This window comes from Zosterops lateralis (assembly GCF_965231275.1).
Source record: "Zosterops lateralis genome assembly, chromosome: 1".
NCBI classification, from domain to species: domain Eukaryota; kingdom Metazoa; phylum Chordata; class Aves; order Passeriformes; family Zosteropidae; genus Zosterops; species Zosterops lateralis.
In genome coordinates, this window is record NC_139762.1 from 64359860 (window position 1) to 64386758 (window position 26899).

Genomic DNA, 26899 nt, shown 5'->3' on the forward strand with positions numbered 1-26899 from the left:
CACAGAAATATAACATTAGTAACTTCTATTACTACCACTGCAATTATCACACTGTAAAGATGTACTGATGTTTATATACACATAAAATATTCTTTATCAAATTTAATACACATTACTTTCTTAGTCTGAAGAAAAGCACAAGACGAGGAAGGATCAGTGCCCAGGTCCTCAGAAATTAGAGTTTAATGTTCACCTTGTCCTTATGAGTAAATGAGGAAACCTTGCTCGGGTTTCCAGATCACCCTCCCCAACCAATCCATTAGGCACTGAATTAGAATAGGGCCAAACTTCATGGTATATCCTTTCCCCTCGACTTCAGAGTAAAACAAGGCCTGCTTGTCTTTCAAAGGCTAAAATGTAAAAATCCCTGGAAAACAGCACCTGAGGGAGCAATTACTGTGAAACAGTGTTGGAGATACAGTGGGGTTATTAGTACAGTGTTATATATAACTGTACAGGTAAGTGAGAATGCAAGAGTGAGTATAAACATTCCACGCTAATGAGGCTGCACAAGTGCTAAGATAAACATTTCCAAACCTGTGTCAGCACACTGAGGCACTTAAGTGTAGATTTATGAACCAAGTAAAAGTTCTGCTTTTAAAACAAACTGCAAAAATGAGGTGAGGGAGAAGACCTCTTGCCATTTTCCCTAGTTTTTGAAGAACCAAGGCTTTCACAGTTTACCCTGGCTTGTCCTGCTATTTTCTGGAGCCCCTATTGATTAGCAGTTCTGCAGTAAAAACAATGGGTGGCTTGTAGCCATAAATATTAATCAGAAGAATGTTAAATGCATTGCATTGTTCTCTTTGGCAATTAAGAGTTTGCTAGGGCAGGGGTTATTAAAACATGCTGCTGTGCCAAAGAGAAGACGCACTTCATGCCTTTGCTATTTTTTCCTCTTGGGCAGTGGAAAGCCCTGGAGGTCTTTTGTGAGGCCAATGGAAAGCCTGTATTTCAGAGCTGACACAGGTGATGCCCAGGACAACAGGACTTTACCCCAGCACAGCTCCAACAGGGTGACACAGCACAGCTCTTCCTAGGGCAGCCTTTCCTGGATTGGAGGCTGGGAGAAGCTGCCTCTCTGCTCTGTCTGCTCAGGCCCATATACCTGTGCTCCTCACAGCTACAGTCACCATGTTCAACATGGAAGGAGGAAATTTCCACCAGGCTTCCCCAGCAGGCAGCCCTTGGAGTCACCAGACCTGTCACCTGTCCCACAGCACTGGCCTAGTCCAAGCTAAAACTTGTGTCCTGCACACGCTACCTTTTCTAATGTACTTTCCCCTTGGGAGTGCTCCAACTGGCACATTTTGCACCTCAAACCCTGGTGTGCACCACATCTTTGCTTTAAAATTGATCATTGCAGCTCCACAAACAGTTCCTGAGGGATGAGCCAGAGCTGCTGCCAAGCCCAGGGCACCACTCCTTCCTCTTGTCCCTGACTGCTTGTTCCTGCCTTTCCTGGTTACAGGCACTGGGGAGAATGTGTGCACCTGGTAAAGGCAGTCATGGATTTAGCTGAAAACTAATGTGAGGCTTTTACTAGGTTAGTTTTCAGGCAGAACTATTCCCTGGTCTGAGTCATTGTCGACAGAAATTTATGCCAAATCACTCTAATAGCAGAATGTAAATAGAAACCAGGCCTGCTGACTGCCAGAAAGGCTTTTCTCATCAGATCAAAGAGTTGGTAGAGTAACTACAGAATAATAAATAGGTCCAAAATAAAAGCTAATAGAGGAAAACAATTTTAGGTTCTGCATGTCCCTACAAAAGGATTTACATGTAGCAAGTGTTTCTGAAGTGGTCCCTCCTCCAGACATGGAAGTGGTGTATATACAGATTCTAGAGAAATGTTTCACAGCTTTCTCCAGTCTGTTTTAATAACTCTGCCTTTCACAGTTAATCACATCTTGCAGATTAAAGGCTTTTGCAGATTATCAGATCCCATCCAGGCAATGACAACAATGACAACAGCCTCTGAATGCAACCAGTGTTGTGACTTGTGCAAGTAAGTTTTACATGGTGTTTCAGCCAAACCTGGAAAAGCTGAGACACACTCTTCATACTTTGAGAAGGCAGAGATAGTTGGAAATTAAAATGGTGCTTGACCACCTTCTTTGTTTTCCCAATGCTATCCCTAAATTGCTAGATTTTATATTTTAACACTCCTTTTCAGTGGTGTTAGCTACGCATCTTATGGAAGTACCTGTGATGAAAAGATGCCTTCCATTACTATAGTTGTGACAAGCTCTCCAGCTCAAGAAGGAGAGTAATCAGAATGCCAACCAAGGTAATCAGGATCAGGATAAAAAGCAGATTCAGAAGAAACCAGAACTTTCCTGGGCTCTGATGATTTATTTTATTGTGTTAATTGTTAGAAACATCTCAAGCATGATTTCTGGCTTAGATCAATTTATATTTGTCTCGATCCTTTCTATGGCACTGTTTGGAAGTTATCACACAGCAGACATGATTCCCACTAAGCAAACTGCTTGAAACCACCTTCCTTTTTGTTGATTATTAAATTAATAATTGGCATTCAGTGCCAATAGGCCTTAGTGGCAGAGGGTGAGCCTCGGTGTTTCCTCTGCTGCTGTGGATGCAGCGAAGTGTTGAGGACTGATTGGCAGAATGGAAAGATGTTGGGATTTTATGAAACTTGTGTGTTAAGAAATTAGTCTGTCTGTGTCACAATGTGAGGAAATGCAGATATAAACTGTGCCAAGCTCTTTCAGCACATTTTTTGTTAAAATGGACTATTTTTTCCATTCACTTTTCTATGCCTTTCGCATGCAGTTCCATGACAGCATAATCAACTTTCTGGGAGATGTCCTGACCTTTTGGCTTACAGATCTCAATACTTGGAATTAATTCCTGTCTAGGCCTACTGTAGGACCAGGGCCTCTGTGAAGAAGAAGAAAGGACTAAGTCACTTGCAGAATTGACAAAGCTCCCAGCTATCCACCCATTTTTGGCAAACTTTGTGCTTCTTCACACATATGAAGTGTCTTATAAACATTAACAAATCCCCTCAAAATGAGCTTTTCTGATTATTCCCATTTTGCAGCTGGCAAGGTGGAAGCAGAAGTGAAGTTGGTGAGATCACTCTCTAATGAATTTTCTTTTTTTTTTTTTTTTTTTTTTTTTGGAATCTAACTTGTTTTTAAGGCAGATTTTGGCAGGATTTTCCTCCTTTTATAGATGAAGTAGTCAGAACTATTTAGCTTTATAAAATGATTTTTATATTCTTTACTGTGAGGATGGTGAGACACTGGCACTGGCTGCCCAGAGAGGTTGTGGGTGCCCCCTCCCTGTCATTATCCAAGGCTAGATTGGATGGGATACGGAGAAACCTGGTCCAGTGTAAGGTGTCCCTGCCCATGGCAGGGGGTTGGAATTAAATAATCTTTAAGGTCCCTTCCAACCCAAACTATTCTATGATTTTAAAACTAGTACTGGAAGATTTGAAATTGCAGTTAATATTTGTTTTTAACAGGATCTCATTGGCTTCACAAAGAAGTACATACCATTACTTTCACCTTGTCTTTCGAAAATTAGAGGTGGATGGCAACCATGCTGCTCAAGGCCATGCAGAAGAAGTCTGACAGCCAGATCCACATCTTGCTGCTTTAATTTCTAGTTCCTTTTAAATAGTTCTCAAACCTAATATAATCCTCATTCATTATAATTAATATAATTAGTCATATATAATTAATGCCTAATATGCTGTTGCAGTTCGTGAATACCAAATAAGATGGGGTTGGCTGCACAGTCTGTGTTCAAATTCATCTGTTTAGAACAGTGCTAGCAGCACCAAAGCCTGTACCAGCAGCTTCACATCTGTGTGAATACATGTTGTGCAGTTCCATCTATGGAGGGGAAGGTGAGACTGCACTCTCCGTGAATTGATTTATTTTAAAACCAAAGCTGGTAAAATTAGCACCAGATCCATGTGCTGACCACAAAATCACTAGAATAGCCAACCTGGTAGCACAAAGCTGCACTTCCTGTTGTGTGTTTTGAGAAAGGATGTTAGAGGGGTGTATCTGCCTGCAACCTATAGCTCACAATGCTCAGCTTGACAAGGATTTCTGGCCTCAAATCCTTCAGGGAATATTGCTTTCAGTTCCCAGCAGCAAGTTCTCAATGGTAATGGCTGCAAATCATTGCCTGTAGAGGCAGATGACAATCATCCTGCTGTAATTCAGAAATTGGTGGGGTAAATTATCTGTGATCTTTACAACTTTGCATTAAAGCAGGACACGGACAGTACCTCAAAACCTCACAGGAATGCAGACCTAGAAGGCTGACAGAAAATCACCGTCAGTAGAGAGGGGGAGACTACTTTGTCCTGTCACAAAATAAACACCCGTTCACCATTCCAGCTTTACAGCTTGTCTTCATATATTAAAACAGGCCTGCAAACCATGACTGGTATAATTTCGAGTCATTAATTAGTTGCTGCTCAGTCCTTTATGAATGCACTAGCAAAGCCCTCTGAGCTTCACTGAGATCAAAAGCTTGCTTGTGCACAGGGCTCCCCTCCCCCTGGGCAGGCAGGCTTCCTGAGAGAAAACGATTAAGTGACAAACTATTCTTTGGAGGTACAAGTGCTATGTCTGCTGGTTTGCTTTGGCCGGATGAGATCCTTTCACCCTTACATCAGTGGTCCCAGTGAAGCCGCTGGGTTGGGCTCCTGCCTTTGAGCTCAAGCTGCAGGGTGGAGCTAGGAATTTATTTCCGTGGCCAAACGTGCGGTCAGCTACCTGGGTGCTGTTCCCAGCACAGGTTGTGGCCGAGGAGGGTAAAAATGGAGTGCAAAGCCTAATCATAAAATAGTTTGGGTTGGAAGAGACCTGTAAAGGTCATCTAGAGCAATTCTCCCACAAAGAGCAGGGACACCTTTAATTAGATCAGGTAACTCAGCCCCCCATCCAACCTGACGATCACTGTTTTCAGGGATGGGGGCATCCACCACCCCTGTAATCAGGTTGAGTAAGAAAAACAGAGTCCAATTAGCATATGCAGCTTGTGATCTTGAACTGGCTTCTGGGCACATTTGTGGCTTTGGTACAAAGAGAAATATTGCAAAGACTGAAACCCATTTCTAATTTCTACTTGGTTCCACATTTTGGTGCAGATACCTGCATATTTTTGCCTCACCTCTAATCACATATAGGGATCATGACAACTAAACCACAGCCAAATACCACAACTCTTGATTAGGCTGCTCAAGATGTCTTATTTATTTTTCCCACTGTCCTTAAACTGACCAGCCTTTGTCTCATTGTCACCTCATTGTCCTTTCTCAGTTAAAGAGTAACAAACATGAGATAGTATTATTTGGGACTGTTTATTAGTTACTGTGTAGTGTCCCAAATGTGCCATGCTCAGTGACAGCAGAAAGCATCTGTTTGGTGCTATTTAAAAACTTGCAAGCCTTTTTCAGGCAAAAATGTCAATCTTAACACAGCTACTAATCAGGTTGTAGAAGAATAATTAGGGCAGGCACAGCTGAGGTTACACAACAAATCAAAGTTACGACTAGAATCCAGAAGACATCATCCTAAAAAAATCACTAACATAATCTTTAAAAAGCTCCTTTATATTTGGAGCAAGCAACAGCAGTTTGTTATTTCCTCCATAACTGTCTTTCAGTTTCTGTATATCTTTGGAAACAAAACCATGTCACCTCTGAAGAACACTCTTTCTTTATTTAGCAGGATGAGAAAACACAGAAGTAGGACACATTTGAACTCAGATTTCCAAGTTTAGCTGCTCCTCTTGCTATTTTCAGCCCCGTAAGCCTTTTCTTTGCTGTCATTTTGGGGATGCCTGTTCATGACTACAGTGTTTGGTCTGCTTGGAGACAGACCTGCCTGTTATGCCTCCATGATAAATGAAAGGCTGAATTCTCCTTTGATGCCAAGCAGCTTTATAATTTTTTTACCTCGGAGTGTTATATTTTTTCCATCTGACTTCAACAAGGAATTAAGTTGTGAACATTAATAGTGCCAACATTTGCATTCTTCTCTCAGGTAGAATGTAAACAGCAGAGTGATGCTGCTTTAGCCAGGAAATGGGGCCAAGCTTTTCCATGTCTGCTGATCTTCATAATGAAAAGGTTATGTGAATGTATAAGTAAATTGTCCTTTCTATTAACGCAGCCCCACTCTTCATCTGGAAATAGTCATGCTTCTGAAAATACACAATATGATAGCTTAGAAAAGCTGAAATGATCCAACTTGTAACCTCCTTCCTGAACATCAACCATTTCCTATTATGACAACAACAAGGGATGGTGCATTAGCAAGCTGGAAGTACACACTGACTCTGATACACTGTGAAGATATTATCAGATGTGGGTTTTTTTGTTGTTTGTTTTGTTTTGTTTTGTTTTTTTTGTCCATCTTCTATTAGTTTAGAGCAAATGAAACCCACATGAAAACTTCACTTACTCTTTGTATGTCACATCCTCGTGTCATGCAAATATAGACCTCTATGCTGTGTAAAATTGACATTTCCATTACTTTGCATCATCCTCTTTTTTTTTGAGAAATTCAAATAACAAGGTGTGTTTCTGATCTGTAATTCTGATCTGTAATTCCACTGACTGGTCAGTCACACAGGACAGACTGAACTGACTTTCCAAGAACAGCACAGAAAATTAGTGCAGCTGTAACAGCAAAAGCATTGCTTTTCATGAAGAAACACAGGCACAATGCAATTCATATTTTCCAATAAAATATGTTAACAATGCCTGTTTGGTTTCCTTCTCATGTGACCTTTTATGTCAGTGAGTAATTCACTTGAGCATTATAAAGATACCAGCACAAAATGCAAGCATAGTAATACTCATAGTCACAGACAAAAACAAGAGATGCACTATGCTAGCAGGGTATTAATTAGTTTGGCTCTGCTATCTCAGATAATCCCAAGCCAATTCCAAACCTGTTTCCCTTTTATCTTTTATGTGTGCTACCTTTTCTGATGTTATTGCAGTTTAAAGAATTAAATGTTTAGGTTATCATGGTTTGGATAAATGCTTAGTTATGTATTATTGATTAACAATGTATTAATCAATTTTATTATAAGCACAGTCCTCCACTTGGCTGACTGACATTAGCAGCTATAAATGATTAAATTCTGCTTTCATTTTCAGTGGCAAGAAAGAGATTCTGCCAAGAGGAATGAAGATACTTTATGTCCCTACACAAGGGAAAAAGAGGTCATTATTCGGTTTATGAAAATATAAAATGTTTTAAATTAAATATTTAAGTCATGAGTCACTTGCGTGCTTTACAACACTGAGTTACAGCATATAGAGTCACTTGGCAAGTGCAGGTGGATGTAGAAGGGCAGTTAAAAGATAAAAAGGCTGTTAGAGTAAGAAAGTCCAACTCAAAAAATAGGTTAGTCATCTTTGGTTTGCTGTGGATATGTCACCACATAATAATTTTTGTAGTCATTAGCAGTTCATGCTCAGCCTACGCTTTTAATTTCATTTGTGTTTTGAAAAATCTCATATTAAATTCCTTAATTCACTTCCCATAGACCAAAATATTTAGGTAATATTTACAACTGATCTCACTATAACCTATTATGTTAGAAACTGGTACCATTAAGCAAATGACTGTGATTCTACCACTTCATTAAGAAAATCTCTGTGTATAAAAAGCTTTCTCTATATAGGGTTTAGAAACTTTACTATGGGAAGAACATTAATTTTATTGTTTTTCAGGACAGGTGTTGATTTTATGCTGTATTTTTATGCAGCTAAATCTTTCGGAACCTAATTTTGTTTAGGCATTTTTAGCAATGACACACCATTATGATAACATTCTATACATCTCCTGTACTAAGAATTAGTGCTAAAATAAATTGTGTTAGCTTCAGGCTTCTTCAGAGCACCACTATAGCTATGTACTACATCTTGACAAGGCCAGAAATCAATGACTGAAAATTACACGAGGTTTAATTTCAGTAGGTGTTTCCTGAACCGTGTGATGCTGGTTAGCTCCCAACACCACCGAACAGCTCTCATCCCGAGACAAGTGCCATTTATCGATAAAAGATGTATTTGAGTCGAGAAGCCCCAAATGACCATAAATGGAACCAGCCTGCCACCTGCTGCTGAACGGAATTATTTCAAGATTTGCTGGGACTTTTACTGAGCCAACAAAAACCACACTCCTGTGTGAGCTGGGTTTGACAAAAGCCTTCCCCATTCTGCAAAAGTGTGCCTTCTCCATGGCTACTTCAAAAGTGTGGGGCAAGATTTAAATAATGGGATGTTCTGTGCGTTTGGAAATAGGCCCCATAACCTCAGCACTGCCTTGTCTTCCCTCTCTGGCACTGGGGAGGCCACAGCTCGAGTGCTGAGCCCAGTTTGGGACCCTCCCTGGAAGAATGATGCTGAGGTGCTGGAGTAGGTCCAGAGAAGGACAATGGAGCTGGGAAAGGGTCTGGAGCACAAGTCCAATGAGGAGTGACTGAGGAGCCGGGAGTGTTTAGCCTGGAGAAAAGAAGGCTCAGGGGGGACCTTATCGCTCTCTACAACTGCCTGGAAGGAGGGTGTGCCCAGGTGGGGGTCAGCCTCCTCTCCAGAGTTTCAGGCTGGACATGAGGAAGAATTTCTGCACAGAAAGGGTGTCCAAACATTGGAATGGGCTGCCCAGGGAGGTGGTGGAGCCACTGTCCCTGGAGTGTTTAAGGAAAGGCTGACCTTGGCACTCTGGGCTGGCTGACAAGGTGGTGTTTGGTCAAAGGTTGGACTCGATGATCTCAAAGGTCTTTTCCAACCTGACTCTGTGATTCTGGCACTTCAGTCTTGCCGCAGTTAACTCAGGCGCTGATGGCCTCGTTCAAGTTTCTGCTCCTGGAAAGGAAGGGACCACAAGCTGAAGACTCGGCTCCGGCTGCCCGGCCCCTGCAATCCCCCAGAGGGGCTGGCAAGGCCCCAGAGACAAACATCAACAACTACAAAACAGCCCTAACCCCAAATCACAATCACACGACTAGTTTGATCCTACAATTTTGGGAACACAGGTTGATTTTTGAACTTTCAGCAGCGCGACGTAGGTCCTTTATTCTGTTTCGAGGGGTGGAGTATTTTGATCACACACGCCTAAGCAAATCTTGGTTTTGCGAAATACACTTCGCTTCCCAGAGGTCTCTGGAAGCAACGCGCCCGCAGGAATCCCCGCGGAGGGGGCAAAGCGCCGAGCACGCCCATCACAGCAAACAAGGCGGGGCAGCCCCCAGCGCGCCATGCGGGCCGGCTCTGAGGGAGGGATGCGCTCTGAGGGCAGAGGGATTGAGCTGAGGGGAGCACAGGCGGGATGGGGGATGAAGCAGGTGGCCCCGAGAGCCTGTGGAAAGCCCACAAGAGAAGCAGCCGCCCCTCAGCGTCCCCAGCCCGGCCGCCCCAGCGCCCCGCCCGCCTCAGAGTGGGCCGGGCCCGCGCATGCGCCGCGCTGGGGCCGCTGCCCGAGGAGCCGGGGGCGGCGGGGGGAGCCCGGCCCGGCCCCAGTGCCGGGGTGCGTTGATTCCGTGCCCAAACGTGCCCTTGTTTTCCTCTGGGACTGTGACGGAGGCCGGGAATTGAGCCCCGAGGTACGGCCGGGTGGGGGGGAGCCTCCGGCAGGGCCTGCGAGGGAAGGGGGCTCGGCGGGGGCAGAGCGCGGTGGCGCCGCACCCCGGGCCTTGTGCTGCCGCTTCACTGGAGCGACACTTAATGATCCCGTGAAAACCGCTACTGAGGCCGAAAATGCTGTAACTGGGGATAGGACGAGTTAATTGCACACTCCTGTACAGCACACTGCCAATGAGCTGGCTAAGGATTTGTTTTCCCCCCTTCTGTTTCCAGTTTATTGAAGACGGGTGTAAAGATTGGAGTATTGGTCGTTTGTGTAACGTGAAAATACAAATCCTGAGTTGTGAAGCAGGAAATAAACTGTCTTCTTCCTTTTACCACCGAGTAAATAAAATGTACTGCTGTTATAGTGCTAGTTTAAAATTATTAAAGTAGTATTCCTGATTAATAGGTCATGCTGTTATTTTTCAAATTATGTTTAATGTTCTTGTTCTGTGTCTCTCCTGTTATCTTTCCACAAGTGGTATGGGCCAGACTTCGGTGGTGTTTTATTTTATTTTATTTTATTTTATTTTATTTTATTTTATTTTATTTTATTTTTGTTATTATTATTTTTTCTAAATAACACTTACTAAATCCAGTAAGTGGATTAAAAAATTTAAAATGTAAATTTTAAAAATTTGAAATGTAATTGAAAATCTGATAATTTTCAAAAGTAGTTCAGTGCCTGTCAATCTTAAGACTGCTTTTAGACACGGCTGCAGTGTAAACAGTGAACCCTCTGATCAGTGGACCCTTAAATGAGTATCACAGTCATTTTCATAAGGACAGTGCAGGACTGGAATGTGTTGCAAGTAATATTTATTTCTTTTTTCTCTGGTTTTGAAATAATATTTGGCCTATCTCAGAGAGCACTAATTCAGTCGTTTGCTGGTTTGTGTTTTGCTGTCTGATCTTGGCCCTGATCCTACAAAACACTAAAAACAGACATAATTTGAAACACAAATAGGCCTGCTGGATATACAAATTCAAATGTGTGCACTCTCTATAAAATTGTGGCCTTTGTTTATATCTGTAAGTGCTTTGCTCCTGATGTGTACTTTGGTTCTGCAAGGAAAGGAAGAATTTAACTATAAAAGCTTCTCAGTGCATCATTCATTGCTCTTTAGTCAAAATAAATTATTTTTCTCCAGCTTTTGCTGCTGCCACTGGATGTAAAAGTTAAGATTGTTCCTTAGTCCTTTGAGTTAGGAAAGAGAACTTTCTCATATTTGCAAGCCTGCAGAGGAGAGAGAATTGATAGTTAGAGGGTTGATCTGAATTGAAATGTCATTTACAGTTCTTATGATACACAGAGCACTCACTGGAATTTACCTTTGTTTCCACTGCAGGGATGAGACATTTGTTTGGTTTTAGTGCTGGAATAACAAGGCTGTGGCTGTTACAGCAGCTGGTAACAACATGAACATTTAATTCATATCTGCAACTTAAGAACAAACCTGCACACCCAGCCTTATTGTTCCCTGTCACCCCTGTGCCACTGAGGCCAGCACTGGCTTGTCCTTTCTTCTGATTACCTTGGCTGGTGAGTAATAAACCTAATGATTTTACTTGCCTGGGCAATAGTTCTACCTGAGTAGAATTTTGTCAGACTTGTAACTGCATTTTTTATATTGGTTTTGAAGTACAGGGTTTGGCATAAAATACTTCAGTGTTTCTCCAGCAATTAAAAAAAAACCCAAACTTCTTGAAAATTAGCATAAATTGCTATGTGAATAATTTTTTTAAATGCCTGAATTTTGTTTGTAAAGTTGGTATCTTTAGACCTTATTTAGAATAAATTATGTTTATAATTGTTTGTGTTAGTATGTGACAAAAAAAATATCTTGGAAGATTTTAATAATTTGTAGGGTTTATTAATACTGTAGTGATGTAGGCAGTAAACTTATATCAGTGTGCAAAATGACTTGACCTTAAAGCAACAGGAATGAATTCTTGTAAGTCTTCAGAGGAATTCATTGTCTCTCCAGGAGGGATCAGTCATGGCTGATGACTCCCAGAGGAACTTCCGCTCAGTGTATTATGAAAAAGTGGGATTTCGTGGAGTTGAAGAAAAGAAGTCTCTGGAAATTCTGTTAAAGGATGACCGTTTGGGCAAGTGGATTTCACTGTTTGCTCCATTTATTGGTGATGAAGGACTGGGAAGGGAGTTATAGAAAATATTTACCTGCTGTGCTTAATCCTTATTTAAGTTTTGCATCTTTTACCAATAATCCCTCAGTTAGTGCTAGCAGCCCTTTGATCTTCACAGATCTGGAAATCTGATTTTAATTCCATTAAAGGTTTTTCAGCTTGCTTGTTTCTTCTTTTTTCCCTCTCTCATTCTCTGTGCCCAAGAAATGGAAAGATTTTTAGGGAAAGTAATTTTATTCTGGGAATGCATCATCTCCTGCTGTCAATTCCATCTAACTTCAAAGCAATGAAGATGTTATTGCTGTTGGTCCCTGAGGAATGCCACATCTCTGACAGAACAGAAAGATAAATGTTATCCCTTTAAAAAAGGCCTTAATTGTTTTGACAGTGACATGCTTTACAAAATGCCTGTAAAAATGGTCCAGTTTCCTCCTGATGAAACCTGGAGTAGTTTTACTGCATGTCAGGCCAACATGAAAGCAGTGAAAGCATTTTATATTGATATGTTGATAATATGTGATGAAATATGGAATTTCCATCTGCAGCTAAAGTTTGTCATACTTAGAGATGGGTCAGAGATGCAAACCTTTTTATATAACCATGTTTAAATTTGTCCTGATTTTTTTTTTTTAATTTATTTTTTTACAGATATTGAGAAGCTTTGCACATTCAGTCAAAGGTTTCCTCTTCCATCCATGTATCGTATACTGGTGTGGAAAGTGCTTCTAGGTATGGAGTATAACATGGAATATAGAATGCAGGAAGGTGCAATTTTTTTTTTTTTTTTAATGTGTTTAAAGAAGTAATGGCATGGATTATTTTGTACTACCTTGCCTACTGATACATATTTAGCCTGCTTTTGTATCCACCTCAGATGCATAATGGCAATTATAAAACAAGTTTCAGAGAACTTTGCTGAAATGTGCCTTGGAAAATGTGTTTCTATATTTAACTTTGTAATACTGTCCAAGTACATTTAAGAAATGGGTTTGAAATGTAAGGATGTAAGTCATTGATATCTGATACTCAGTTGTGCTCCTGAAATAACAGACAATTAAGTTGAAGTAAAATTGTGATTAATTTTAAACCAGGTGAAGTGTGGGATGCATATTTATTCTAAAGAGAAGCTTTGTGTTCTGCAGGATACTGATTTCTTATGGTTTTGCTTCTGGCTTTGAATTGTATTTGCCATTGAAGAAGATACAAGGCTGAAGAAAATTTAATGGTATCCCCAGAAACTTAAAAAACCATAAATAGATTGTATTTTCCCAGAAGTGCATTAGTGAGATGACTAATTAAAAAGTGCTAATAACTTTGCACTAACCGGTCGAGTATATTGGTGGACTAGATGCAAGATAATGCCCACTTGCAGACAGGAGGGGTTTAAAACATCTTAATTTTTTAATTCATTTTTTCTCCCTCCAATTTTTTACATTTTGAAAATTCATGTTCCTGATTATGTGGACTTGTAAGCTTTTTTTTTTTTTTTTTTTGGCAAAGGTAGTAAATGAATAGTGCACAGAGGGGCAAGATCTAATTACAGAACTTGAACTTAGAGTAGTCCTGCTTGATAAAAGGCTCTGTCATTATAAAGATTATTGTACCCTGGGCACTAGTGAAGTAGTCAGCATCCTTTAAAATATTAGTAGTGGGGAATATAGCATAGGGATTTTGGACAAGCAACTCAGTACAGAATCCTTCAGCCACTGCAGAGCCATGTCTTGGGCTGTTCTAGATAAAGGATCTGTGAATCATATGATAACACAAAACACCTTCTGAGTCAACTGCATGGAAAATTATATTGGTTCTTAAAAGTATTACGTGTTTTTTAAACCCAGAGTGATTCATTTCACAGCATGAAGTTGTGTCAGGTTTGCTATCAGAAAAAGGTTCTTCACCCAGAGGGTGGTTGGGCACCTGAACAGGCTCCCCAGGCACGTGGTCACAGCACCAAGCCTGACAGTTCAAGAACTCAGCTCTCAGGCACATGGTGTGATTTTTGGAGTGGTCTTGTGCAGGGCCAGGAGGGGGACTCAGTGGTCCTTCCCTTCAAACTCGTGATATTCCATGATATCAAGTATTCATACTGTCTTTCTATGACATTCTCTGAGTGAACAGAGGTTCAGGGACTTTTCTTATGCTGCATTTCAGTGTTAACAGTTGTTAGAAAAACCAGTATGGAGAAGGACAGTGCAAAATATCTTTCCCTAAATGGTTGGAACAACAGCCCAGTCCGTTTCTCATGGGAGGTGTTACGTGACCTCTAAATAATGTTAATAATTTAAGAAAAGGAAGTCTGTCCTGTCAGCAAAACTCTCTCAGACATGTACCAAGGCTTGCTGATGTCCCAGGTGATACGGTGTGTCAGCAATGCCTCCCTCACCTTCCTGTTCAAGGATGACTTGTGATGGTTTCCAGGCACCCCTCTGTTATATCAGCTTTGTTTTGCCTGCCTAAGGTTGTCCTCTGTGTTTGAGGAGAGCAGTTGGCAGTATGTACATACAGTTATGATGTTGACTCTCTTTTGGCATATCCTGAAAAATGTCTTGCTTTCTTCCAGATTTTGAAATGCAGACAGGTTTGCAGCTGGAAAAGAAAAAGTAATTTTCTGTCTGATGTGCTTGTTCCTCAACTCAGCCATTTTATGGTTTAACACATGGCAGGAATATGTTTTTTCTTTAAATTAAAGGTAAAAGGAGCAGGTAGTTTGTTTCAGAACTGACTTCTGAAGAATACTTTGTTCTCATGGGTTTCTACACTAGGAAAAATTCTGCTCCACTAGTGATAGGGAAATGGCATTTTTTTTCCTAGGTGTATGTAGGGTTTTATTTCTGTTGAAGTCTGTGACAGTTTTGTTGTGAACATCAGTGCGTGACAAGACTGAGTCTTGAGTAAGGGGAAGGATTGAGTGAAATGGCAAGTATCTCTTCTGGAGGTGCTGTGTAATTTTCTTTGCCTTTCTACTTAGATACTTTTAATTTTTTTTCCACCCAGGAAACTGGAAAAGATATTTGTGTTGCGCTAAGAAAATAACAGATATTACCTTACAAGTGGCATTCTTAAGTTTTAATCTTTAATCGATTCAGCTGATTGATTTTGATTTTTGAATGTCATTTTAGGGAGAATTAATCTCTGATACAGAGAGTAAAGACTTTTCTGGCAGTAAAGTAGTAAATATTGCAGTATCTTTGCATTAGTTAATTGCATATTCTCTGTCATCTCAGAGAATAGTATAGAATTTGGGAAAATTGATAGCTAATGTATATAAAAATCATTCTACACTGACCTTGTTTTCAAAATAAATGGAAGCTGGGCACAAATATACAGCTAGTACTGTACTGAAAACTAGAGAAGTATAAAAAGTAACAAGTAGAACTCCTTACAACTGTTTATGTTTTTTCTTTTAAATTTTAATTTGTTTTTTCATTTTTCTTCAGGAATTATTCCTCCTCACCACGAATCTCATGCTCTGGTGATGAAGTACCGGCAGGAGCAGTACTGGGATGTTCACCATGCCCTGCGCGTCATTCGGTTTATCAATGATTCCACCCCACAGGTCGATGTTTTTCTCCGCATACATCAGCTGGAATCAGGAAAATTGCCTCGGAATGTGGCTTTTCCATTGGTCAGTGGCAATTTGGACAGTCTTTTAAATACAGTACTTTATTGAAGTTGAAACTATAAACCAGTGAGAAACTGACCTGCAACTCACCCCACAAATGCTCTAGATAGAGCAAGTAAAGTGAATGGAAAACAGAGAAGTGCTAGTATAAAATAAGGAGTTTTAGTCAAAGTGCTTTTCTCTTTTCCTTCCCCTAAGTACTTATGTAAGATTTTATGCTTTAAAATCTCTTTTGTGCATTTTGCCTGCTAGGTTTCAAGCCTTTTGTACTCCAGGGCACTTCAGTTTCTTTATAGCTCTGAAATGAAAATGACATCATCTCATTGGAGCTCATAGGTTCTTACATGTCCTGGAACAAGGGTAATTCAGAGCCTGTACAAGCAGTGATTTAATGCAGGTTGCATCAAATATTTAAATTATTTGTTTTTAAATCTAGATTTAGTGTACTGTCCTCCTTTTTTTCTTAGTCTGAGCTGACCTGGGCTTCTGCCAGGTAATGCCCATATTCTGCTTTCACAGTGTACACCCATGTGGTTGAACAAGTCCGTGTTGTGATGGTAATTGGTGTGAGGATAAAACCAATGTGTGATTCTTTCTTTTCTCCATAAAGTAGGAGATGATGAAAGGAGCCACGGAACTTTCTTAGTGGATTTCATCCTGTAATTAATTTATTTGTGCTCACTTTAGCCCAGCTTAATTTGTAATCTTTCATCTGTAATCACAAATTTTGGCATAAGTACTTAAACAAAAACTCAAAATAAAAAAAGTTAATATGGAAAATTCAGTAATATTCAGAACTTTAGAATTTAGAGGATTACCTGCAGCATTCTCTTGTCAGAGGAGGGGAATATTTTCATACCCTTAACATTTCCTGGGACTGTGGCCATCCTACCCTGCAAATTTCCAGTAGAAAAATTTCCTTGATATGAATGTGATGCATGGGCTGAAAATTCCTCCCTTCTAGAGCAATTACTGTCCTTTAAAACATATGAGAGGTTACTCTTGATAGTAATGCAGATGTTTTATTATCGAGGCAGAGAGAGATAGAGATGTTAGCTTGATCTAAGCATTTTGAAATGTTTGAGTAACAAAAGGAAGTTTGCTGAGTGTTTTGTGCATCCGATTGCAGAGAGTTCAAGTAGGGATATGTGTGTATTGCAGTAGACTGTGTGGCAGAGACATAGCCCAGTAGTATTTAAGTCTCTCTATACACCGAAGAATATTTTGGTTTTAAAAGCAAGACAAGTGTTACTTGCTCTGTTTTAATAGATATCTGTCATTACCGTGCAGCTGCTGCGTGATGTCTTGTTTAGGAATGTTAGAACAGCTCTTTGTGTACGTTGATTCCTGTTTTTTTTCCCCAAATAGCAGAGAAAATGAATATAAGAATTTAAATCAGAACAGGCCAATACTTCTGTGTAGTTCACTTTGTTTCTCTTTGTTTTAGGAACCTGAAGATGAAGTGTTTCTTGCTATTGCTAAAGCAATGGAGGAAATGGTGGAGGATCCTATAGAATGCTATTGGCTTGTCAGTTGCTTTGTGAATCAGCTGAACAGCAAGCACAAAGATTCATTACAGCAACTGGTAAGGGAAAATAATTATTTCTCTTTTTGCAAGGAGAAGCAGTCATGGAAAGCATTAATATAGGGAGACAACTGGAGCATCAGAAGTGACACCCTTGGATTCTGTTCCACCAGCTATTTTGAGAATAGAGGAGGAGTGCTTTCTGCATTGAGATTGTCCTGCCCTGTCTAATGTAACATTAAAGTTGTTTTTGTTTGCTACGTGGTAATTTTAAATTACCTTTTTTTGTCTAAAGGTTATATTGTAATTAGTTAAATTATATGTCTTACAAATTAGTCACTTAACAATTTTCTTTAAACAATTGAAAATGTCGAAAGTGAAGAACATCTTGATATATGTCTGCTACTTTTTAGGCTGCATCTCTGGCATTCATATGCTGCTCATTGGATGACAGACAAAGCACAGTTTTGCTTTATAAATGGAGCAGAGTACTCTGTCTTCAGAAAAACAGTATGTTGCAAATCAAGTTATAAGAAAAAGTGGAGTAGTTTTAGCACTGATCATTTAAACTCTGTCATAGAATATTCATTTTGAATTTCTGTCTTAACTGATTTATAAAATTAAATTGTAATGTGTACTTATCAAAATTATGAAAGCTCTTGTAATTCATCAAATAGCCTTAACAGATAAGGGGCTTTTTGTTAACAATATCCTCTGAGGTAGAAGTATCAAGTACATGTGCTGCAGCAATTGCTGAATAGAAATTTGCTGTGGAAAATTATGCCTGGCCTTACCTTGTTAGTTCTTTTGGAACTAAAAAGTAATTTTTTAACCTACCTCCTGTTTCTCTGGGTGATACATTCAACTCTACCAGTTCAAAGGAGAAAGGAATATTTTTAAAGTGTGTGTTTGTACGATGTAAAGAGTGCCAAGTGTCTCCCTCCATAATTTTTTTTTTTTTTGTAATACAGTGTACCAAGACTCAGTAGGGCAAAGGAAGTGTTCTCTGCCTTTGACAGCTGAAATCCTTAGCAGTTTGCCTAACTATGATAAAGCATAAAGGTAGTGAAGAATTTGTGAAAATGTGTATTGTGTTACATTAAAATTTAAACAAGATGAAAAAATTATCCACAGGTTTATGCCTTAAATACTTACGGTTTTTAAACAACAAATCAATGTCCAGCTTTTAATGGGTTGCACAGGGATTTGCTCTCAGAATTGATTTTTTGGGTTTTGCTGAATTGTGTGTAGATTTTTTTTGATGTGTGCTAAGGCGATTAGGTTTGAAGTGAATGAAGCTCAATTTTACTTGTGAAGGGAGCAGTAATTAGGGCACGTTTAATCTCTGCATCGCCTTAAGCTCTGAAACAGCACCTTGCACTAGGGAATACTGCATATCTTGGAAGTTCTGCTAGTGGTCAGCAATTTAAGGAAGCTGAGGTTGCTTAAGTACATAATTAGTTAATTGCAAAAGTCAGTAACAGCCTTTTGGAACAATGAAAACAATAAAGGTACATTATTTTAATATGTTATTTTGCACCAGTTGAATTTTTAAGACAGTGCTTGTCTTACAGTGTGCATTAGCTATGAAGGTATTCTGATGTGAGTTACCTAAAATTTTCTAATTCTTTCTCAGCCAAAAATTCTGGAGCAGTATTTGAACATTGAAGATAACAGACTACTGATGCATCTGAAGGCATGTGCTGCAATGAGCAAACTCCCCTACGACCTTTGGTTTAAAAAGTGTTTTGCAGGATGTTTACCTGAGTCCAGTTTACAGAGGCAAGTTCTCCTCTCCCTCTCCCCTCCCTGTTTGTAACTGCATAGCAATTTCAGCATTCTGTCATCACTGGTGGGCAAAGAGCTTTCTATACTCAGCAATTAAACTGAGGAGGAGGTTGGCAGGTGGGAGCACTTGCTTGGGAACTTGCTGGCCATCAGTTGGGGAGCTGGGCAACTGTTCCCAGTTGCATCACTTGTCTCAGGTTTTATTTTTCTCTCTTTGTTAAGTTTTTCTTCTCTTCCTTACAATTTTTTGGAAATTATTACTTCTTTTTAATTACAAAAGTTTCTCTCCACCCACAAATTTGTTTCTTATTTCTACCCTTCCAGTTTTAGCCCCATCCCACTGGTGGAGGTAGTGAGTGGTTGTTTGCTGCTCAGTTGCTGGCTGGGGTTAAACCATGACAGAATGTTTATTTTAAAAAGTTCTAGGGCAAGTTGAATATTACAAAGTTACTAAAACAGTGGATTATATCAGAATTCTACAGTTAGAAATAGGTTGTTGAGCTTTTAAAAGGGAAAAATTGTTGTGCATGACACTTCACTGGAGGGCTTTTGAAATGAAGCTTGTATGATTTCTCTAATTCTGCTGCCCGAGAACTCTTGGAGAGCAGGAAATTCAAGCTCAGTGTACAGAAACATCTTTCTGCATTAGTAAGAATTGCTGAGAGCTGAACAGGATGTGGCACAGAGAAAACAGTGGTGTCATTTTCAGCTGTCTGAAAACTTTGAGAAGTAACAATGTTCAAGGGAAGTTTTACTTTGAGGGAATCACAGGACATCAGTGGCTGGAATAGGAACCTAGCATGGAAACAGTGCTTTGTAAATTGCTTAGTAGAAAATGTTTTTTTGGTGGTAAAGTTGGTCATAATCTGAATAGTGAATGCATTGTTTGTTTATCTGGGACTTCATGTTCCATGGAGGAAAGTGGAAAATGGCTCTTCTAAAAAATGTTTTATTTACCCTTAAAAGAATAAGAAGATTTTAGGGAACAAGCTGTAAAATTAGAAATATGTGCTCTGCTCTTGTTGGACCATGGTCTTTGAGGTTCTGTAGGCTTTATTGTTGCCAAGGATTATGTTTGAGAGAAAAAAAAACATTTTGTGAAGGATTGAGACTTTAGGTGCAACATGATAATTGTTACATAGCAAGTTCTTCTCATCAAAACACCTATAAGGCTCCAAAATAGTCTTGTCTGCTTAGTGTTTGTGTGTGATGTGGTGGTTGAAAGCTTTTACTACTTCTGTGACTGCAGAAATTATGTAAGCATGCATAGTATAGGATGTTTGCTACAGCTGAGAACTCGTGTGATTCAATTTTGCTACTTGGTCTTATGGCTGTGGACAAGAGCTGAGAGAGGAATTTGTATAAGAGCAGATTTGCTCTTGGAAGATGAATGTTTTGTTTTTTTTTAAATTTCTGTTGAAAATTGAAAATTTAATGGAGCTGTGTCATCCTGATGGTGTAAAAGGAAAAATCTAGATGAAGATTTTTGATTTCATGTTTTATCTTGCCAGAATATTTGGTTTCAAGTGTCTATCATTTTGAATCAGTTTTATTTATATGAAATATTTTGTCTAATCAATATGTATCTTTAACATTCCCATATACTGTTTTACCTTACTGAAAATTTGATTGCCTGGAATTTTTTAATGCTTTTCTTCCTCCTGGAAAAGGTCAAAATACTGGCTTTTTTTATCACTCTGGAGTAAAAACAAATTTCAGTGTTGCTACAGTGTTCTGATGGCAGAGCAATCCCTTTTCCCAACAGTTCTTGTGGGAACATGATGAAAGTGCACTTTTTCTTGGCAGTTCAGGTTTGTGAATTATTCAGTTGTAGTCATAACGGCTTTATTCACTGAGGAAATAACATACTTCATGGGTAGTATGTGACATGGGTAGTATGTGACAGATGAACTTAATTAATGCTTGAAAATTCATTTTGGATTAGGATCTAGAAGCCCCAGTGCTTATCTGAAATGCATCCAAATGTCAGTGTTGAAACTGCAAGGTTTGAAGGTCTCCAGTTCTGTGAATTTTACTTACTTTCTTGTCAAGTGAGAGATTATCTGAACACAGTCTTTCATGATTTATTTCCACTTATGATTTAGCACTGCATTTCTTAGAGAGGAGAGGCTGCTTGCTTTCTATGAACTGTAGTCTTCTCTGCTAAGCAGATAAATCGAAATTTCATGGTTTTGTTTGTTTGCTTTTCTCTAAGGTGTACAAGACTTGTACATGCTGTGCAGAAATTTTACCTGGTAATGGTGAGATGAAGGTGCACAATATAAGTGCCTGACAGGCATTGACAGACACTCAGTATAAATACTGTTTTATAGCACACTTAAAATTACACCACAGATAAAATGGATGCATCAGTTTAATTTAAGTGGGTTTGGAAAATACATACAGACAGTTTAATGTGGAAACTTTTGCTTTGAGCTTATGCAGTGTCTAATACACTTGGCATGTTATGTAATGAGCTTCTTAACGAACTTCTTAAAGGTGTCCCATTGGTAAAAGGGAGGAACAGAATGGCCATTTCAAAAACTTGTATCCCACCTGGAATATAGACAGGGTGCTTCCTGGAATATGAACCAGCCTGTAGCAGAAGTTTGAGAGGTACAGAAAGGTGTACTTGTCTCTGAGATGGGGAGAGAACTGGATCACACCTTTGTTTTCATACTCACCATTGCCCTGTTTGTTTGATTTGTGCAGCAGCTGATCTGCTCCTCTGTTTGGTGAGCCCATGTGTGGGAAGCTTTCCAGTGGTGCTGTGAGGGCCCTCAGCTGGAGATCCCTGCTCTTAAACCTTGGGGTCCTGTTTGTGGCTCCAGGCAAAATGGCACTTTGGCTGCCAGTTTAATCTGGCACTGTCAGCCCAGCTGATCCAGCAGAAGCAGTGCAGCTTTGCAGTTGTAATTGTGAATGAGCCAGGCATTTTTTACAGCCTAATGATGCCACTCACATCTCAGGCCCTGCCTGATGTTGTTTGTGCTCTGCACTGAAGGCTTGGCATGGGCTGGGTGGTGTTGGGTTATTAGTCTCTAGTGACCTGCTGCTGGCAAAGTATTTGGTCATTCTCCTGAAATCTTCTGACTTTCAAACTGGCACTACCTCATGTATTAATATATGAGGTAGTAGTTTTACATTTTACATTTTACATTTGTGATCTCCATGTCCTGCATAAATTACATGTAGTTGTAAAAATGTAAGTAATTTGTTAATAGAAACAACAGAGATATGGAAAATGCCTTAATTTTACCGGGGAGCAGGAAGGCATAAGAATGTACATGTGGGCTGTACTGCAGAGAAACTGCTGAGATCTGCAAATGGATGGGCACAAGATGATGATAGATCTGGGTGAGATTTGTGTGAGCCTCATCGTGTCCCTCCATGCCCAGTTACCTCTGGAAGGACACCCAGCAGTGCAGGCAGAGGAGAAAGAGAAGGCATTTGTTCTTTTTAGATATCTCTTGCCTGCATGGCTGGAGGACCAGAACCAGGAAATAAGGTCAAGTGTGTTTACCCTGCAGCGGAGGGAAAAGCTGTGAGGTTGATGGTAATATATCAGAAAAAGAAGAGCAGCAGTGCTGTGATGCCTCTTGTGTGTTATTGCACTGTAGTGGTGCAGGAGCCTCAGAGGGTGCCTGGAGAATGGCATCCCTTCACACACAGGTGCACACAGAGTGAGTGGGATCTTGTCTGTAAAAGCAGCTCAGTGAAAAGTAAATGGTTTCATCTGCATAATCCTTTGCATGCTCTTTGCCTTTATAGCTTCCTATTTCTTTTTATTTTGCCTTTTGGTTGTCAATACTGCTTCACTGTTCAAGAAACACCTGCAAGAGTGTTCCTGTGCTTAATTGAACAGCTGCACTTCACAGAGGATGATAGTCACGCAAAACATAGTGAATTTAATTCAGAATATGTGTTTCTTTTTCTGCATTCCTGAGTAGGCCTGTAGGCAGTTTCGTGATGTTTCTCTTATACTCTCCCCCTCTCCAGGAGTATCAAAGAACAGGTAAAAAGTTGCAGTCTCTGAAGCTGTAAACTTCACCTTAAATGATTGCTATTAGAGAAGTGAACGCAGGACACCCTTTACCATCAGTAGATACACAATCTATAAAGATTGCTGTATTGGAATAGGATCATCAGAAAATGCATTTCCTTGGAACTGCTGTGGTTTTTTTCCACTTTTGACAGTTTATGTTGTTCCTGGCTTTGCTGGTACAGACAAGGTGCTGACTTTTGATCACAACATTGCACAATCATTCCTGATTACTGTCACTAGTGAGATTGTACTGAGAATAACAGTAGCTGGAAGTGTTAAGGGAAAAATATTGCAGCAGACACAGCTGGTTAGTGCTGACATCTCACTTTTCTGTGCACCATCTTCCAAAATTTGTTAAGACACTGGTGATTTAGATACTGCATCTGTTTTGCCATTGTTGGAACATTTGTTCTGGAATCAGACTAAATAATGCAGGAAAACAATAGTGTTCTGAGCATAGCATGTAACCTAATGTAATTATGGAGACTGAAGTCAGAAGAATTGGAAGCAAAATAATGAAAGAACACTTGGTATTTTATAATAGGATTAGTAAGTTGGCTTTCAAATTAACATGAGCTTTAATACGAGCTTTCAAAATTGTTTCTTCTTTTTGAGATCTGCTACTCTCTGTAATTGTCACTCATAATTACAGTTCTGATGCACATGAAACACATGGGGAAGTTTTTCTTGTGTCCTAAACAGATGTGTTTGTGAAGGAAAACGTAGAAGTAAACAGGGGTGACCTGTACACTATAGAACAGAGCTGATGTCTCAGTTTTCTCATATCCTTGCTTAAAGCTTCCCAGACCTGACTTCAACAACCAAGTAATATTTGCAGTGATCATTTGTCCTGGGATGCTTGAACCACAAATGAAGCAGTAAGATTTTGATCTTGTATTGTGTGTTGTTCCTTTCCCTGTGGGGACAATACTAATTGTTTAATGATAGCAAGACAGGGAATTAAAACTGAATTGCAAAGGAGAAAGAAATTGGCTGCGCCTTTTTCTTTTATTCCTATCTGTCCATGCGGGTTTTTTGTTTCCTTCTACTTTCAGAATAGTCTGAGGATCTTACACATTTGTTTTTCTCCTTTCTTTGTTATAAGTTAAAATCTAGTTCTGTGGCTGAGTTTGTGCCTGTTGCCTCAGATCCTTTCACTGGGCATGACTGCAAAGTGCCTGGCTTCACCCTTTTTGTGGTCTCCCTTCCAGTGCTTGTTTACATTGATGAGATTGCCCAGATCCCTCTCTTCTCCAGGCTGAGCAGTCCAAGCTCTCTCACCTTTCCTCATAGGAGTCCCTTCATCATCTTAATGGCTGTTGGCTGAGCTCTCCCCTCTTAATTGCTTGGCTAAAAGTGTGATCCTACACTTGAGTTCAGCTGTCAAAGTTCGTGTCGTGCCTGCATTGTGCTCTCCTGGCATTCTGGGCTGAGGGGCAAATTCTTCAGAGAGAGGTCATACAAAAATTGAGTTGTCCCTGGAAGGAGCACACCCATAGATCCAAATTTGTAGATGGACTGCAGAAGATGTTTTTCAGTTGGTGTTACTATATTCAGAAATTTGGGAGGATGGTGTGTGATCTTTGTTCCCCCATGTTTTTATTTGGAAGGAGAAATACTTTGAACAAGTGCCCAGAAGGAGCAAGAACTGTAATCCTCAGAAACTCTTTCTGACACAGCTCTTAAAATTCAAGAACTAAAAATAATGTGAGCCCATAAAAGCTGCCATCTGACAGATGGTTTCACACTGTTTTGTGTAATCTTTTATCCCAAGTCTCTTGAGCTGGGCTTGTGAGAGAGCTGCTGGATGAAGGATGATTTCAAATTGTTGCAGGCTGTTTTCGTAGTGATGATCCATTTTAATATTCATCCAAGTTCTGTTGCTGAAGCCTTTGGACACCAGGTCTTCAGGTTTTCATAAAACTATGAGGTCCAGGTATGGTTTCACATGAGAGGTAGGAGTGCTTAGCTATTTGTGCACAGTGGGATGGCTTGGAAGAATTATTAGTTGTTCCTTGTGCCTAATTTAAAGATCATGGGCTATATCCTGATGATAAGGTCACATTTGTATCTCATACAGCAGTGACCTGGAATATTTACCTGCTTGAGATGTAGTAGTTCAGTATTACATCCCTTTGAATTTTTAGCAGAGTATCTTTAGATACTCTTTAGAAGAGCATCTTTATTAGGCATGCTAATGAAGTTAATTTTTTTTTTTTACACTAGGAAAAATTCTTGTCTTTACCACACACTCTGGTAGCTGTGTAGTCCAGTAGAGTGGTTGTTACAGTCCAGGCTATTAAGCCAAGATTTACTTTTTGTACTTGAGCTTGTAAACAGTTCAATTTCTAAACAGCAGCACACCATATCAGTACCACCAATTACTGCTTGCCATCCCTCTGCTCTGTACAGATTGAGGAGTTGATAAAATGTCTTCTATTTATCCTGACCCAAATAATTCAGTAGTGCATTGCTGTTCTTCAGAAAAATAATCTGGATAGAGATGGTTGTAGAAAGACTGTTCTAGCAGAGAAATAAGCAGATAAACATTGCAATAATACTTAGTGATTTCTTTTCACTTTCTTGCAGAGTTTGGGACAAAGTTATAAGTGGATCCTGCAAGATTCTAGTGTTTGTTGCTCTGGAGATATTATTAACCTTTAAAATGAAGATAATAGCACTGAATTCTGCAGAAAAGATCACACAGTTTTTGGAAAATGTAAGTACTCTAATTATGCTGTGCATTACCTTTTGTACCTTATAACTGTTTCAGCCTGAATTGCTTGCCTACTGCAGATGTACCAAACGATATTATTACATTACTGAGAACAGTGTCGCATTACCAAGGTGAAGGGAGAATGCTCAGCAATGAGAATAATAACTTCTTCTATCAGGAGTTAAGGCTTCCATAGAATGAAGTGATTTTTAGGCTTGGGGAATGAATGTACAGAATGTACAGAATTAACATTCCTTGTGATACTAAAGGGTTTTTCTGTGAAAGTAAGTGCAGGTCACGTTAGGTTAATTTTTCTGGAGGCTTCTTAGAAGAGTTGGTTTCTGGCATCTTTTCTTTTCATCTTGCCTGAGTGGAAATCTGTAGACTCAGGGTGTGTTTTCTGTTGATGTGAGGGTGGGATCATGAACCTGACCCTGAATTGTAAGGAGCTGTGTCAGCAGGGCTGTGGGGTCCCAGTGTAACCCAGGTGAGTTTTAGGAGATACAGTTTGTGGTCATGGATAGGCAGTGTGGGTAATGCCTGGTGTCAGGGATGTGTGAAGTGTGAGATGCCTGGCTGCTTATCAGCATTTTGGAAATAAAAGCTTTTTGTCCAAAACCTGGATGTAATATGGTGTGTGCAGGACTGAGGGATGGTGGGACGCGAGGACAGGGAGATGGGATTCTAGTTTTGTTTTCTTTTTTATAAAGAGATAAAATCTGAACTGGAAATTCAAAATCTTTATTTTGAATGAAGCAGTCCAAGTGGAGTGCTCTGAGCAGGGACCTTGTCCCAATCTTTTGCAGATTCCTCAGGACAACACGGACGCCATTGTCAGCAAAGCCGTGGATCTGTGGCGCATGCACTGCGGGACTCCGGCACACTCTGTCTGAGAACTCTCCTGACTTGTGACAGCTTGGGGGGAAAAAAAAGACTTTTGAAAAGATATTTTACCACCCTTCCCCCATCCTAGTGTGATGTTCTTCATTAACCCTTTTGTGTAAAGATGCTGTTAAAGCATGGTGACAAAGATGTAAATATTTTTCAATAAATACAGATGGAATGAAGATACTTAGTGGTGGGGTGATGATGCCTGAAGTGTTCATCCAGCTACAGTATTTTGATTACACAGTGTAGGAGTAAACACTCCTACACATTGCACAGTGTAGGAGGAGAGTGTAGTCTCTTGCTTTTGTAGGAGTAAAACCTAACTCTTGAAGCAAGGTAAATAGATTTACTTGTAATTTAAAATGTTTCAGTGATGGCTGGTGAACAAGCATGCTTTTGCTAAAAATGTAATTGTACTCTTTTTAACACTGCAAAATTTCTGATAAACGAAGCTTCCCAAATCTGAGGTACAGGACATCACAATGATCAGGGGTGACAACCTTTTCTGAAGTGTTTTAAAATACTTT

General features: G+C 39.8%; 1 protein-coding gene across 3 annotated transcripts; it reads left to right on the forward strand.

Moving 5' to 3' along the window:
* The first annotated feature begins 9485 nt into the window (after positions 1 to 9485).
* On the forward strand, positions 9486 to 26555 carry LOC310919844 (TBC1 domain family member 7-like). 3 transcript variants are annotated; one of them, XM_083879411.1, is made up of 9 exons: positions 9486 to 9615; positions 10987 to 11180; positions 11626 to 11749; positions 12437 to 12553; positions 15226 to 15413; positions 16858 to 16995; positions 18572 to 18717; positions 25358 to 25487; positions 26291 to 26555. In XM_083879411.1, the coding sequence occupies exons 3-9, from the start codon at positions 11638 to 11640 to the stop codon at positions 26375 to 26377; spliced, it is 918 nt and encodes a 305-aa protein (XP_083735537.1). In that variant the 5' UTR covers positions 9486 to 9615; positions 10987 to 11180; positions 11626 to 11637; the 3' UTR covers positions 26378 to 26555. The 3 variants fall into 3 exon arrangements, with proteins under 3 accessions (XP_083735537.1, XP_083735539.1, XP_083735538.1); XM_083879413.1 differs by having other exon boundaries at positions 15226 to 15344; XM_083879412.1 differs by having other exon boundaries at positions 12437 to 12517.
* Positions 26556 to 26899: the final 344 nt, after the last annotated feature.

Coding starts and splice junctions, on each gene's coding strand:
- LOC310919844 (XM_083879411.1), top strand. CDS start 11,638: ATGGCTGATGACTCCCAGAGGAACTTCCGCTCAGTGTATTATGAAAAA. Junction 12,554..15,225: donor GGAATATAGAATGCAGGAAG/GTGCAATTTTTT, acceptor ATTTTTCTTCAG/GAATTATTCCTCCTCACCAC. Junction 18,718..25,357: donor CCTGAGTCCAGTTTACAGAG/GCAAGTTCTCCT, acceptor ACTTTCTTGCAG/AGTTTGGGACAAAGTTATAA.